The sequence below is a fragment of the Scomber japonicus genome, chromosome 23 (genome assembly GCF_027409825.1).
Source record: "Scomber japonicus isolate fScoJap1 chromosome 23, fScoJap1.pri, whole genome shotgun sequence".
Lineage (NCBI taxonomy): Eukaryota > Metazoa > Chordata > Actinopteri > Scombriformes > Scombridae > Scomber > Scomber japonicus.
The window spans coordinates 15819056-15833635 of NC_070600.1; the positions used below are offsets into that span (position 1 = coordinate 15819056).

General features: G+C 40.7%; 1 protein-coding gene across 1 annotated transcript in view; it reads left to right on the forward strand.

Annotated features, from left to right (window-relative positions):
- Positions 1 to 14580, forward strand: part of sema3aa (sema domain, immunoglobulin domain (Ig), short basic domain, secreted, (semaphorin) 3Aa) — a 32670-nt gene that overhangs the window by 13051 nt on the left and 5039 nt on the right. The window contains exons 2-14 of the mRNA XM_053344132.1: positions 1055 to 1215; positions 2697 to 2759; positions 6240 to 6359; positions 7254 to 7344; positions 7440 to 7559; positions 9365 to 9507; positions 9656 to 9770; positions 9881 to 9950; positions 12282 to 12426; positions 12592 to 12811; positions 13281 to 13372; positions 13509 to 13550; positions 13750 to 13907. Of these exons, the coding sequence (XP_053200107.1) occupies positions 1055 to 1215; positions 2697 to 2759; positions 6240 to 6359; positions 7254 to 7344; positions 7440 to 7559; positions 9365 to 9507; positions 9656 to 9770; positions 9881 to 9950; positions 12282 to 12426; positions 12592 to 12811; positions 13281 to 13372; positions 13509 to 13550; positions 13750 to 13907 (1540 nt within the window). The remainder of the gene's footprint in view (positions 1 to 1054; positions 1216 to 2696; positions 2760 to 6239; positions 6360 to 7253; positions 7345 to 7439; positions 7560 to 9364; positions 9508 to 9655; positions 9771 to 9880; positions 9951 to 12281; positions 12427 to 12591; positions 12812 to 13280; positions 13373 to 13508; positions 13551 to 13749; positions 13908 to 14580) is intronic.

Here is a 14580-nt window from a genome sequence, read left to right on the forward strand (position 1 = left end):
AAACAAAAGTGTTGGTATTAACATTTACTTGGCATGTAATTCTAGGTTAACTCAGTGTCAGGAAGGGAATGTGGTTCTTTGTTAATATAATACTTTTACTCTTGTGGTTCACACTCTTCAGAGTTGGTGGACCTCATCTTTGTTGATTAAATGTTAACTAATTGTTAGAGGTCTGACCAGAGTGGATTACACATAAAGATTTGGGGAGGTTTTAATTTAGAGTGTAGTTTTAGTATAGTTCATTGCACTTTGTACTTTTGGTACACCTGAATGGAACATTATTTAGAAGCACATATGTAGTGTGTCACACACTCTTAAATGTTAATTTACATAATAACCCATTTACAGCTACATGCCACACACACCCACACATACTTACACACACAAAGTCCCCCCCCCGGCCCTAACTCCAAATGAATTATTCAACCAATCACACGGCTGAACAGTCTGAACTGTGTCCCTGATTGGGACATGCTGTGTTCACTTCAAATGTCTCACGCTATACCTGACTGACGTGTGTCTGCGCAAATGTGTGTATGGAACAGCAACTAAGAAAACATGAAAAGCAGTTGTAATTTCATACAACAGAACATTCTGACACTTCAGTATTTTTCTTTGAGGCTAAGAAAACAAACATTTTACTATTCTCTTACTATCCAATATTGATTGTTGTGAAATGTTATTATTAAGTTAATCATGAGTGTTAAACCAAAGATTTAAATGAATCGTGACATTAAATCTGAAAATTTGACTCAATACCACTATATACATATGTATGTATATATATAAATATAAATAACATTAGTTAGTTAGTTTTTTACTAGAATATTGAATGTTATTTAATGAAAGAACTACATAAATAACTCAACAATATTTGAGACTTTGTTATGTCCACATTTAGTTTTTTTATAATTTATTTTACAAGGTTTTACTGAGGCACAGTTTGTGTCCCTATTTTCCATCTGTTCATTCTTCAGTGCTTCAGTCTTTTGTCAGCCATTTTTATAGATCCCAAAATCGTAATTTTTTTTTTCTTTTTGTTCTTCCTTTGCAGAGATGTTAGAGTCCAGCAACCTCGTCACCTTTAATGGCTTGGCTAACAGCTCGAGCTATGATGCTTTCCTATTGGACGAGGAGCGAGGGAGACTACTGGTGGGCGCAGAGGACCACATCTTCTCATTCGACCTTGTCAACATCAACAGAGACCACAAACAGGTAAGATTCAGATGTATTAAGCCTTATTTTGGCAGCAGTTTGGTTAAAGTTTACTGGTCTGTGTGAGAGTTGAATGAAGTTTTTCCTTGTTGCAGAATGCAAGGCGTTATTTGAGCTTCTCATTTTTTCTTTTTTTCTCTTCTCTACCCCTCTCATCTACTCTCCTCTGCTCTCCCTGCTGCTCTCTCTGGAGGCCAATACTCCACCTTTTCCTCCCTCCCCTAATCCCATTCACTGTCTGTCTTGGTCCAGACGGGGCTGTCCATAATTCCATTACTCCACCTGGACTAGGTTAACAGTCTTTTTATCTGATTCGGCCTGCTATCATAGACACACAAGACTGACACAGACTTGCCTGCAGGCTGCAGAGATTTGAACATGGGGAATGAAAGTGCTCAAACATACACAGTCAGTGCAAGGAAGGAGAGTGTGTGTCTGAATTATTTTTGCCCTTGGCTCGGATGTGTTTTTTTTTTTTCTTTTTGGCTCTTTTGTTCTGCTCTTTGCATCATTACAAGATAAAGGCCAAAAAGCAGTGATTAAGCAAATCTAATGTAATTACGCTGAAATGTGCAATGCAGATTCCCGAGAGAGGAAAACTCAGCTGATCTAGAGAGGAGATAAAGTCTAGGAATAGAATAAGGAATGTGTCTGTATATGTTCCAAGGACACACGCAAACGTATTTCATCGACATAATAATACATCTACAGCACATGCATGTGAATATATTTCTATTGTCCATTCACATCTGTGAGGCCACCACTGAAAAGGGGAGCTCAATGGCACCGAGGCTTTGAGTATATAATCATCCCCTTACTCATTACAGCTCACACATGCACACTCATACACGCCATGTGTGTTTATAATTCATGTGACACCAGAGGCCACAGATGGATTCGCCTTACGGACAGTACGCCATTATTTATTTGTCAATGAGTCTTATCTTTTTGAGAACAAAGTAGCAAAAGCATGCTTTCCATTCACATGTTAAGTGAAAAGTGCAACCATATGGTCAGGATTTGAACTGTAACTCTATTGTAGAAAATGTTTGAATGTTTGAATGAAGTTTAGCCAGAAACTATATTTGGAATACATGAAAGTCTATAAGTGCAAGTTTGATGTAGAGGGTAACAGCATATGTTGTCCAGCTTCACCTAAACAGAGTATATTTCAGATTGTTTGTCATTCACATTTTACCTAAACTTCCTCTACCCCACTTTGATGCAGTCTATCTCTACAATCTCTTATTCATCATATGTGGTTGCACAACTAATGATATCACTAGGGCTGCAGAGGGAAATAAAAGAGTAAATAAGGGATTGTAAAAATGACAAATCCAAAGTCATTCTCCAGGAATTACAAAAATCTTCCTTTCCTCTGATTCATCACATTGACTCAGAGCCTTTTTATAAAACATCATGTAAATTTCTCGTATCCACCTTCGGCATAATGTGACTCTGTCTATTTCTCATTTGTGCAGATTGCGTGGCCTGCCACCCCCTCCAAGAGAGATGAATGCAAGTGGGCAGGGAAAGACCTTGGGGTAAGTCCAACCTCATGATAGCGTCATCATTTGATCTCTTCCCTAGAATTTTTTTCTTCTATTGTTAGCCAAATTATATGTCTGTTTTGTGTAGCTCCGTGTCATTCTTAAACATTTTCAGGGATGGGTTTTTGTTGGTCTAACCACATTTAAAAATGCAAACAAGATTGAAATAGCTATATGGGACCAGACGTTTTACAATCACTTAAGATCTGTAAAAAAAAAAGAAAAGGAAATTACTTAATAGCAGCCATGTTACATCTCTCACTGACACACTCGAATCTCTATAGGCTAGCCCCCACCGACACCCACAACCTAATAAGCAGAAATACATAGTATAACAGATGTTTGGTCACAGTAAGGTGTACACAGTGTCTCAGTGGCAGGAGCATAATGACGCATTACCTTAGAGGTTATTTGTCCCTGCGGTGTACAGTTTTATGTTGGGAGTATATTTATAGATGTGCCTCAGAGTGCCCGCATGTGTGCATATTTTTGTGGGAGTGTGTTGTCTGAGTACTCGTTATCTAGCGCAGAGTGTTAGCTCACATGTGCAATCCTGCGTAAGTTTGCTGAACACATACTATATGCCATGGGTTTTTGTTTGTGTGTACGACGGTGTTAGTGTATTATCTTTGTGTTGCTGTTTGGATAGACCCTCTCGGTGTTGTATCTGATCTTAATTTCATGGCTGGATGAGTCTGGAGTGCAGCGGTTGCAGGGTTTAAGGATTATCCAGAATTACATAGTCCTTTCAAATCACAGAGGTTCCAAAGGGGTCTAACTCAACGCCAGCTTTTTTGGGTTTCACACACAAACATAAAATTACAATCACACAGGCAAAAACTCCACCTTCAATCCCTCACACAGTGGAAAGAGTGAGCTTTGGCAGCACGAAATCACAGAAAATACAATGATGAAGTATTTGCGTGCTGTGAAAATGTTTACCCTTGAAAATGAGGCGGTGAGAACAGAGACGGAGTGCAGCATGGACAGGCCTTGATTAGGACATTACTAAAATATTCAGAGCTCCCAAAGTGATGCATTTCTCCAAACCACAATTTACAGCCGCAGAACAAATCTAACAGCTGCCCCCCTCCAAAATGCCTAATGGCTGGATCATACTCCTTGGCAGGCGGAGTGTGTAACATGGCCCAGGTTGTTGCATTTGATTCAGCAAACAAGAGGTTCAGATGCTGTAATGTGGATCCACATTTTCGCATAACTGCCTGATGTCATTTCTGAGTATTTGTCCACCTATTACAGTGTTATTAAAGGAAAAATAATAATCCAGCGTTATCCTACATTTCCAGTGCGTTAACCATATTCAATTAGAGACCTCAGCATAATTTCAAAATTCACTCAACTCATATACGAACCCACATACAGATCTCTCCACCCTTTTCCCCCATGGAAAGTCATCATTAATACCCTGCCCAAAGAGAGTCATTCATTTTTTTCCATTAATGACTCATTTATCCTCTGCGGGTTTTGTGGCTTTCACATAATCACATGGTTTGTGATCAGGGAGGCCATTTTTCACCTGGGGTCAAGACATGTCATGTCTAAGCCGCATATTTGAGTGACTTGCATAATTAACGTTTGTCAGTGTTTAGGTGCAACTTACCTACCACATAGCTAATGAGTCCAACTTGATGACAGCCATGTAAAATCCTAAACAGAGCTGACACTGGGGGGGATTATAGGAGTTGGTGAGATGCATATAATAAGGGTGTGAGAATGATGTGGGGACATGTGCTCCTGCTGTTCAGCAATAGGAAACACAGAGGGTAAAGTCATTAAGTTGTACAGTTACATAGACACACAGACGTGCAGGGCTGAGGTCAGCCACAAGACATCATGCAAGTTTAGTCTTCCTCTGTTAACTCAGCAATAGTCCTGTGGCTGAAGTGTGTGAACTTTGTTAGGATAGCGGAGTAATGATAATATTTGCAGTTGAAAGGTGATGAATGAACACAGTCAGTTAGAAATAACGGGATTAAAATAAAGCTAAATTGAAATTTGCTCATGTTAGATTAGAAGATTTAATATCACTCTCAGAACTGTATACTCAAAATGAAGTTGGTGCCAGCAGCCAGCTAGCTTATTTTAGCATGAAGAAACAGCTGACCTGATTAAGGTAACACAATCTGTCCACCATTACATCTACAGCTCACTATTTGACATGTTGTATCTCCATTGTTTGGTTTGTCACTGCTCCTGGGAATAACCTCCCCCATAAAGCCAAAAGGTGTCTACTTTACACTTTGGTTTCTTGCACAGATTAAACACAAGGCTAGCCATTTCCAGCCTTTATGCTAAGCTAACAGGCTGCTGAATCCAGCTTTAAGATTTGAGAGTGGTAGTAATCTTCTCATCTAACTGTTAGCAATAAGCATATTTCCCAAATTGTCCAACTATTCCTTTAAGCAGATATCTGAGGAGAGGAAACATTTTCTGCCATTTTGAATAATAGCAGGAAATTCTGCTTTTTTGGAAAAGGTCTTCAATGTGCGAACTCAGGGTTACTGTAATATGGTGGTGCACTGGAAAATGTCATCACTCTAACTTGAACTCAGTGGAGCCTCATATCTATTTATGTCTCATATGAGGGTCATCATCAAGACATCAAACTGAAATGTTTAGAAGCCTGAAGAGATACATGTGTTGAATGGAGGAAGAAAGAAGGGTAATTTGGCTGTCTGCATTTGATGTGATGAGTGTTCTGCGTTTCCAAATCCCCAAGCAAATGTGAACTTATTTGTTGGGTGGATATTCAGCATGTATTTATAATTAGGAAAACCTCAGCCTAATCTCTTAAACACATGTGTCTAAATCAACTCCTCAAGGCCGCTAATAACCCTCCTACATTAACCAATCCCGTTGATTAGCACTCTAATAAACAGTCTCACACCACTGGGACTATCAACATGTGCTGGAGCGCCAACCCAAATACCCTCAGTAAATTCAAACACATGGATCATTAAAGACCTGAGGCAGATTTGCCTGATTTGACTTACAGGTGGGATTTCCTTGAAGGAGACTCAGTTTCGTAAGTCTGTTCCAAACTGGAAAGTCCCTGCTTTGAATGGAATTCAACCAGAGCTTTTGTCTATTCGTTTATTCTTTGCTTTCTATTAGTGTCTATTTCAATCACGTCAGAACTTTCTTCGATTAGAGGTGTCAACATTATTTTCATAAAGGATAAAACTTAATTTAAACTGTATGATTTGGAGGAGGGAATTGGCAGTTTGGAGACTAATGTTAACATTTGTAAGCTCTTTCATAAAAAAATAAATCCCAAAGGTCTTACATGCTTTGCATTATAATATACTTCACTGTTCGGATTACTGCATAAACATATACTGATATTTCATACATAAAATGTATTCAGATCCCTTTGCCAGCTGTATGTGTCATTGTATAGAATTACTCTGAGGCGGAGGGGTTTTGATGTCCCGTGTCTCATTTCTTTTCCAGAAAGAGTGCTCTAACTTCATCCGGGTCCTACAACCATACAACCAGACCCACATGTACATCTGTGGCACAGGAGCCTTCCACCCTATCTGTGCTTTCCTGGAAATGGGCAAAAGGGCAGAGGTAATACATCATCACACACAGAGGTGCATTAATGTCTAGCAAATGTAGTTGCCCTTTTCCACACTTTAAATCAGTTATTTATATGCGAAAGGTAATTTAAATCTCAATAGAGTGTTCTTTAATGAGTCATGAAATGTGACACCAGTGCTATAGTCAACTAATGAGAGACTAAATCCAATATTGTTTCCCTGTTAAGATGTGTGCACTACACATGCACTGGCTGCACCAAGTATATGCTCACACATTGTTCTGTCTAGCACAGCGGTATTCATTCCCTTCATTGATTATCTTCTCATCAATGTTTCTTTTGTGCAAAGTGGAAAAAGCAGTCACTACATGTTTCAATTCCATCCATCTGAAATTAAACAACCTCTCCCCTACATAAAAGTTGAGTCACTCATCTTGATAAAGGGCTACAGGTTAATCAATGTATCAGCATGGGTCCTGCAGTCCCACAATAAAGAGGGGAATGAGTGTTTGCACCATGCAGACTTTCAGTATAGAAGACCCTGCATGTGTTCACTTGAGTTTAATGTGGTGCTGTCAGTAATTGATTTAAAGAAAACTGAGTCAGTCTCTTTTATGACTTTTCTTTTATTAACATTATATTAACAGACTCTAGAGGTGATCTGTGGACTTGCTATTTTATTTTCCCAGTATATCTGTTACATGAACATTTGCCGTCACTATTGCTGATCTGTGCCCAAAGTAGAACAAGTCAGTTGGGTCAAAGAGAGCAGTGTTGAAAAAAAAATTGTACTGCTCCTGCCTGACTAAACTGCTATAAGAAGAATATGTTGTAATTTGAAACACAGGCTATAAATGTACCTTTAGCAAGGCTTATAATGTGGCTTCCCCTGGCCTCTTTTTGAACTTTGACCCTTTGTACCACAGGACAACATCTTTCGGCTGTCCTCACATTTCGAGAATGGCCGCGGGAAAAGCCCCTATGACCCCAAAATGCTCTCAGCCTCACTCCTGATCGGTGAGTTTGATCTCTGCCGCTGTGATTAGTTCCAGGAAGTACGCATTCACTTCAGAGCTGGTCATTTGTTCCTAACCATACTTTCTCACTGGCAGATGGAGAGCTGTACTCTGGCACATCTGCTGATTTTATGGGAAGGGACTTCGCTATTTTCCGTACCCTGGGAGATCATCATCCAATCAGAACGGAGCAGCATGATTCAAGATGGCTGAATGGTAAAATATAAAAATAAAAAGGGGTTTTTCTATAAATGTCACTTTAATTTAATATTGATGATTGATACGGCTGGGTTGGTAGACTAATCACATATGGTTTAACAAACTTCAAAACAAATTCTGCTTTTAAAGGAGAATTTGACACTTGTGGTCTACATGAACTTTAAATTTCATCAGACATTTTTGGAAAAAGAGCACCACTGAGCTTTTCAATGGACTTAGAAACATTAAATCTCTCACAGGCCTCAAGTCTCCAATCACTTCCATTCATATGTAGACATCTGATATCAGGGCCCATTCACAAAATCACTGGATTTGCCTGTGCTAGTAAGATTAGCGCACCAGTGAGGGAGGGTTATTGACTGTTCAGTCTGTCTGGCTATCTTTCGGCACCACAGAGGACTTAGGAAGCCACAAAAGTTCAGTTTGAACCTTTGCCTCAAACTGTGCCATCCTTTTTTCCCTTCTTTCCCACAGAACTAATCCGGTCTCAGCTGTTTTCCTGTAGTGGAGTCAAATTCCTCTTAGTTCACCCCCAACCCCCTCCCCAGCACCATCAAAAATCACACACACAAACACTGGTCTCTGCAGTGCTGATAACTGTGACATATTAATAAAGAGTGATTTAAAAGGGAGAAGTCATTGTTGGCACGTTAATCCCCATCGATCTTTCACCTTGTTCAAACAAATACGCCGGGGATTGTATCCATTCGGCTCGGCAAAATCCAACTCCTCCACCACAAAGGGGGGATTGTAATTGCATGGATTACTGGGATGGGGGATATTCTTTTGAGCCTTTATCAACAAGGTTACATGGTACTCAAATGTAACAAGAGAGGGACTTGGGAATGAATTCTTAATAGCAGATTTAGGGTTAAACGGTAGCTTTGACTTTAGTCTTGATTCATGCATTTTATTTACACATCTCTTCACCGTTTAATGCCCTCTCACTCACATGGAGGTTGGATTAAAGTCCTCTGAATAAAGAGACCTTTTAGTTGAGAATTAAATGTAATGAAATGCATGACCTCACTGGCGGCAGCCTGTTTTTGGAAGCAAGTTTATACACAGTTGAATTTATGAATGTGTAGATTTAATGGCACATATCCACAATAGAGGTATAAAAGCATGTGTGGGGTACACACATGATTCATACCAGAGGTCTCACACCCGCACGGTGCTTATAAATCTGTTTCCCACTTTGGCCACACTCTCCTTTTTCACAGCTACTCTATATCCTAAAAGGCCATGGAGGCGTAACATGGCACTGCTTGTTTCCCTCCAGCTAACCCCTTAGCTTTTAGACACAAGCTCATTTTACGCGTGGCGACACCTCAGCAACTGCGGCCACTTCTGCTCAGTCCTTGTGCCCCTTCGTGTGCCCGTTTAGCTTTGATTTCCTCTTGCGCTTAAAGTTGAGATGAATTTATTCAAGTGCTACCCGGGACAATCAGAGCCATGTGTTTTTGTGAGGATGTGGTCTAGAGACAGGGGTTATGTGGGATTTAGACTTGGAGTGCTGGGTTGGGTTAAAGTCAGATACTGTAACACTAGGGTGTAAAGTGAATGGCTGTTATTACTCAGCCGTGACTGGAGAATATCATAGGGGATTGGTTTCAGAGGTGTAAAATAGGGGTGAAAGGCTTGTCATTAGGACAGAGGTTGGATTGTAAAATCTGTGCAGAGGCGTGTGTGATTCAGTTTATGTTGTGCAAGTGTGTATGAAAAAGTTTATGTTCCTTTTAATGTCTTGAATAGTTCTATAATGTACTGTACTTAAAATATTTCTCTCTTTTTCCCTCTAGATCCAAGATTCATTGGCGTAAATTTGATCCCAGAGAGTGACAATCCTGAAGACGATAAAATCTTCCTGTTTTTCAAAGAGAACGCCATGGACGGAGAGCACACGGGAAAGGCTACAATTGCCAGGATAGGACAACTGTGTAAGGTAACAACACACAAAAATAAAAATCCCATCACAGTCTCCTATGGAAAGACTTAATCAAATGAGATACCTTTTTTTTCTTACAGAAATACTTTAACTGTGAGTTGGTGTTTGCAGAAATGGGTTGATGTTGAGTTTGTTTGTCACGCAGAATGACATGGGAGGTCACAGGAGTTTGGTGAACAAGTGGACCACTTTCCTCAAGGCCCGGCTAATGTGCTCTGTCCCCGGGATCAACGGCATTGATACACACTTTGATGAGCTACGTAAGTGTTCATTCTTTATTCACATTGGAGAAAAGACCTCACACATTCAGATCTCTTTAAAACGTTGGGAAAAACACTCACCTTCACCCAGTCTTGTTTTGTATTTTCAGAGGACGTGTTTCTCATGAACTCCAAGGACCCAAAGAATCCAGTTATCTACGCTATATTCACCACGTCCAGGTACACTCCACACTAGATCTTTTCATGATGACCCCGAAAGGTGCTTGCAAAGGCTCAGATTCTCAAATAGCATTCAGAATTTTAACTATGACAGACGCTGGTGGTATCATATTTATTTTGTTGATTTGTTACTAGGAGATCAGACGGAGCTGATATTTATTCCACGGGCAACCGTCCTGGACAAGTTATTTCCTCTGTATTTGAAAAACACACATGCTCCATATTTCCTTTCAAGGATTCTTTTTTTTCACATCCTTCATTCCATCCCTTTATCTGTAATTTCCTAACCATTTTAAATGACACGGCAGGATGCAAGCGCCCAAGCATGCGTCCGTTAAATTCCAAGACAGCGCTCCCCGTCCCATAATCTACTTACATGTGTCTTATGGTTGCTTTCCCCTCATACAATACCCCTCCCCGTGTCTCGCCTCTCAGATTGGAGATTGCTTTTAGCCGTTTCCCCCCTTACCCGCTACCTGTCCCTTTTTTCATTGAAACCTTGGCAGAAGCTTGTAGGGAAATCAGATTATGGAACAGGAGGGAGCGAGAGAAACACGATATTCACTCAGCGGGAACGTACGTCTCTCCCCTGGCCACCGCCCCAGCCTTGAAAAGGGTTTTCAGAGGCCGGGCGTGGTTCTATTGAAGCATGTGGAGAGGTGAAGGAAAAGGGGGAGCCAGATAAGTGAGTTGAAATGGCACAGATGGTGGCACTTATCATGATGATGATGAATTTGCATTTGGGCATGAGGAGGGGGTAATTCTGTGTCCAGTAGTGTCTGTGAACTGCTTTGAAAGGAGGACAAACACTTCACCATCAATCACTGCTAATGATAAGACAGACTGAATAGAACAGTGGCGCAAGCTAACACATACTGACAGGTGCCTCGCATCACAGGACCCGTATGGCTTTTTGCAACTCTCTGGAATTTATTCAAACCAAAAGGTCAGTGTGCTGCGGTGGGCGTACACCTACGTACCATCATGTGTGCCTGCACGCACACACATGCACACAAATTCAATTATGGGGCATTGAGGAATTAGAGTGGTTTAATTGGTTTTCTAAGTGGCCGGTTTTCAGAGATGAATAGAGCAGAGATTCAGAGGGACCGGCTTTTAATATCACTGCTTAATGAGGCACAAAGAAGCTGCCACTGACAGATCAATGTTTGATTGTGCCCCTGTTTGGGAGTGTGCACATTTTTGTGAGGTTGACTGGATTTGTGTGCCTCTCTCTCAAACTGTGTGTATCTGCACAAACACATGTTCGTCCTTCTTCTTAAGCATAGATATTGGAGAGTTTTTTTTTATGCCCCTGGAGTTAATTGAATTTCTCTGTAATTAACATTTTCAAATGCTAATCCATTCATCTTCCATGCTTTGGTGAGTACTGTCGGCTGTGTGTATGCCACCCACATCCCTAATTAGTCTGATACAACTTCCCATTGCAGTCAGCAAGACAAAGGACATCCTGAATCTCGCTGAGGCATTTGGTTCCTGCAAATGCAAGTGAATGGCTGTCCAAACGAAACTGTGCCATCTGTTAAAAGTGACTCAAAGTTGATAGATGAACTTTTGAACATCATACGTTCAAGCAGATAATTATGTGTAAAATTTTTGAAAAAGATCTCGCTCCATGTGGTCGGGGGATAATGGAATTGATGGTGCTCAGAGATTTAAACGGCTTATGCTGTCAGAATCTCCACATGAATATTTTATTTCTCTTGTAGAATATAAATATCCTGGAATATTCCTACGGAACTCCCAAATTCTCCACTTCAATGAGTCACAGCTCAAAATGTTGTCTTCTGGATGACCTATTACAGAGCATGAATTGAAATAAAAACACACATTATTCCCTTTTTTTTGTATGATTGATCGACCTATACTGGTTTGGACCTTGTCTGGCAAGTAAAAGCAAAATCCACCCATCTGGCTTGAGTGAGCGCTCACAAAACATTGGAGGGGATTTCAAATATGCTGTGAACCAGGTCTCCTGTTTTGTTGGTGATGTGCCCAAATTCCTGTCTGTTCTCAAGAGGCTGAAAGCAATCAGAGAGAAGTTTCAATCTGTCTATCCCATACTTAGGTAATGACAACCTTGCTCCCTGCTGTCTTTGTACGATGAAAGGTCATTTTGTTGTCTTTCTGCAGTTTTTCACAAGCTCCTAATCCCTGTCTTGTGAACAATCTTTTATTAATCCCTTTTGTTTGTCTCTGTCTTTTTCTTCTTTTCTCCACCCTCAACACTCCCTCCCTCCCTCTCTTTTTCTTCTGCCGGCCCCTCTCAATTTCTTTCTGCCCCCCCCCCCCCCCCCCCCCCCCCCACAGTAACATCTTTAAAGGCTCAGCAGTGTGTATGTACAACATGGCAGACATCAGGAGGGTATTCCTGGGTCCCTACGCCCACAGAGATGGACCCAACTATCAGTGGGTTCCCTTTCAAGGGAGGGTACCCTACCCCCGCCCTGGAACTGTGAGTCTAAACATAAGACGTTCTCCATAACTGCAGCAATAATCAATATGAATAATAATAACATTGCTTCACATTCTTATATGTGTGTTTCCTGTTAGAGATGAATACAGTTTTTTAATAAATTGGTAAATAAACCCAGTCGACCTCCTTCTGTCTCCTCCTCAGTGCCCCAGTAAGACATTTGGAGGCTTTGACTCCACCAAGGATCTTCCAGATGATGTCATCACTTTTGCCAGGGGTCACCCAGCAATGTACAACCCAGTGCACCCAATAGGGGGGCGTCCCATCATGGTGCGGACCGATGTGGACTACCAGTTCTCCCAGCTTGTGGTAGACAGAGTGGAGGCAGAGGATGGACAGTACGATGTCATGTTTATTGGCACAGGTACACACTGTTTGTCTTTGTCATGTCTTTCTTAGAAGTAATGTTAAACTTAGAGTAAGTTAAACAAATTTTGCTTTTGCTATGTGTGTTTTATTCAAAATAAACAAATACAATTTGTATTTTTTAAACAAAAACAGAATATGCTTCTTTTTTCTTTTTTTTCTTTGGCAGATTTAGTATAAGATATTTGATGGAAATTGTTGTTAACATTATAATGGTAAAAAAAAAAGAAAAAAAAGAAAATGGTGTGCAACCAATCTGTACTTATTGAAAAGCTAAAATAATAAAACGTAGAGAAATATCTTAATTTCTTCATTGTATGGATAAAGCAAGTGTACATATTTAAACAAAGGGCCTTCAAACTGTGAATTGTATCACTAATCAACAAATATGTTCATACATTGTCAACACAGAACATGTACATATGGGAATATACACGTACTGTAACTGGATGTCTATTGTCTTGCAGACATGGGCACCGTGCTGAAGGTGGTCACCATCCCCAGAGAAAGCTGGCATGACCTGGAAGAGGTGGTGCTGGAAGAAATGACTGTCTTTAGGGTATGGCATGAGAATTGAGTGTTAAAATTCATTATGAAGCTGACATTCTCCTTGTATTAAACTGATGCCTGTAGTCTGAAAATAGACATGATGTCTATAAATGTGGTGTTAAACAGGTTGTATTTGTTTTATGCAGGAGCCTACTCCCATTACTGCGATGGAGCTGTCAACCAAGCAGGTAGAAACTTGTTTTCACACATTGTAATTTATCCGAAAGCCCAAGAAAAAGATTTCTGGGCCTTTAAATAAACACTGATATTCAAAAGCAAAGTCATTTAATGTGCCTACTGAGAACCACCTTCTTTTTACAAGAGCCTCTCCAAGTCAACCACAGGAACATTCAATTTACATCCTTGTTGTTTCTTTGGCTCCCACAGCAACAGCTGTACCTTGGCTCAGCCCTGGGTGTAGCGCAGATGTCTTTACACCGTTGTGAGGTGTATGGGAAAGCTTGTGCTGAGTGCTGTCTGGCCAGAGACCCTTATTGCGCCTGGGACGGCAGCGAGTGCTCAAGATACTTTCCTACCGCCAAGAGGTAGGAGCACACGCACACCAAACTAAAGCTCCTATTCATTTACCCTCAAAGGATTTCCTGTGTTCTCCTTTTTAGCAACATCCTGCTATTGTATTAATGTCATCACACGTGGGAGTTATCAGTACACCTGCATTCTGCTGTTGCAGTTGGCTTCATAGAAATTGGCTTAAATGCTTTGCTTAAGGGCATTCCGATATTCAACCTTATTTCTCCAACCTCAGAGCTACACTGGCCTATTAGCATGAGCTACAAATCCAAGAATTGTTCACGGATACACAGTACATGCCAAATTTCTAAACATGGAAGTGATCTTGATCTGAAGTAGGGATATTACACAAGCACAAAATACAGTAATCAAATTATCATACACACAAGCTAAGAAAGTGCTCCAAGAAGTACAATCCAGAAACCTAGGCGTAGTGTCTGCCAGTAACAGTTCTTCTGAGTTGTCGCTCTACAGCTAAGATGTACACAGACATAAAGAGACACATGTGAATATACATCTACACATGCACACACACACTAAATTATAGCCAACAGGAGCTGTCTGACCACTTCACCCCGCAGCCAGGAGGTATGAACATACACACCCTCAAATTACCCTCTGCTGTATCCAGCGGGATTAGGCTGACCACTATGGCCCTCACACACGTACACACACACACACACACAC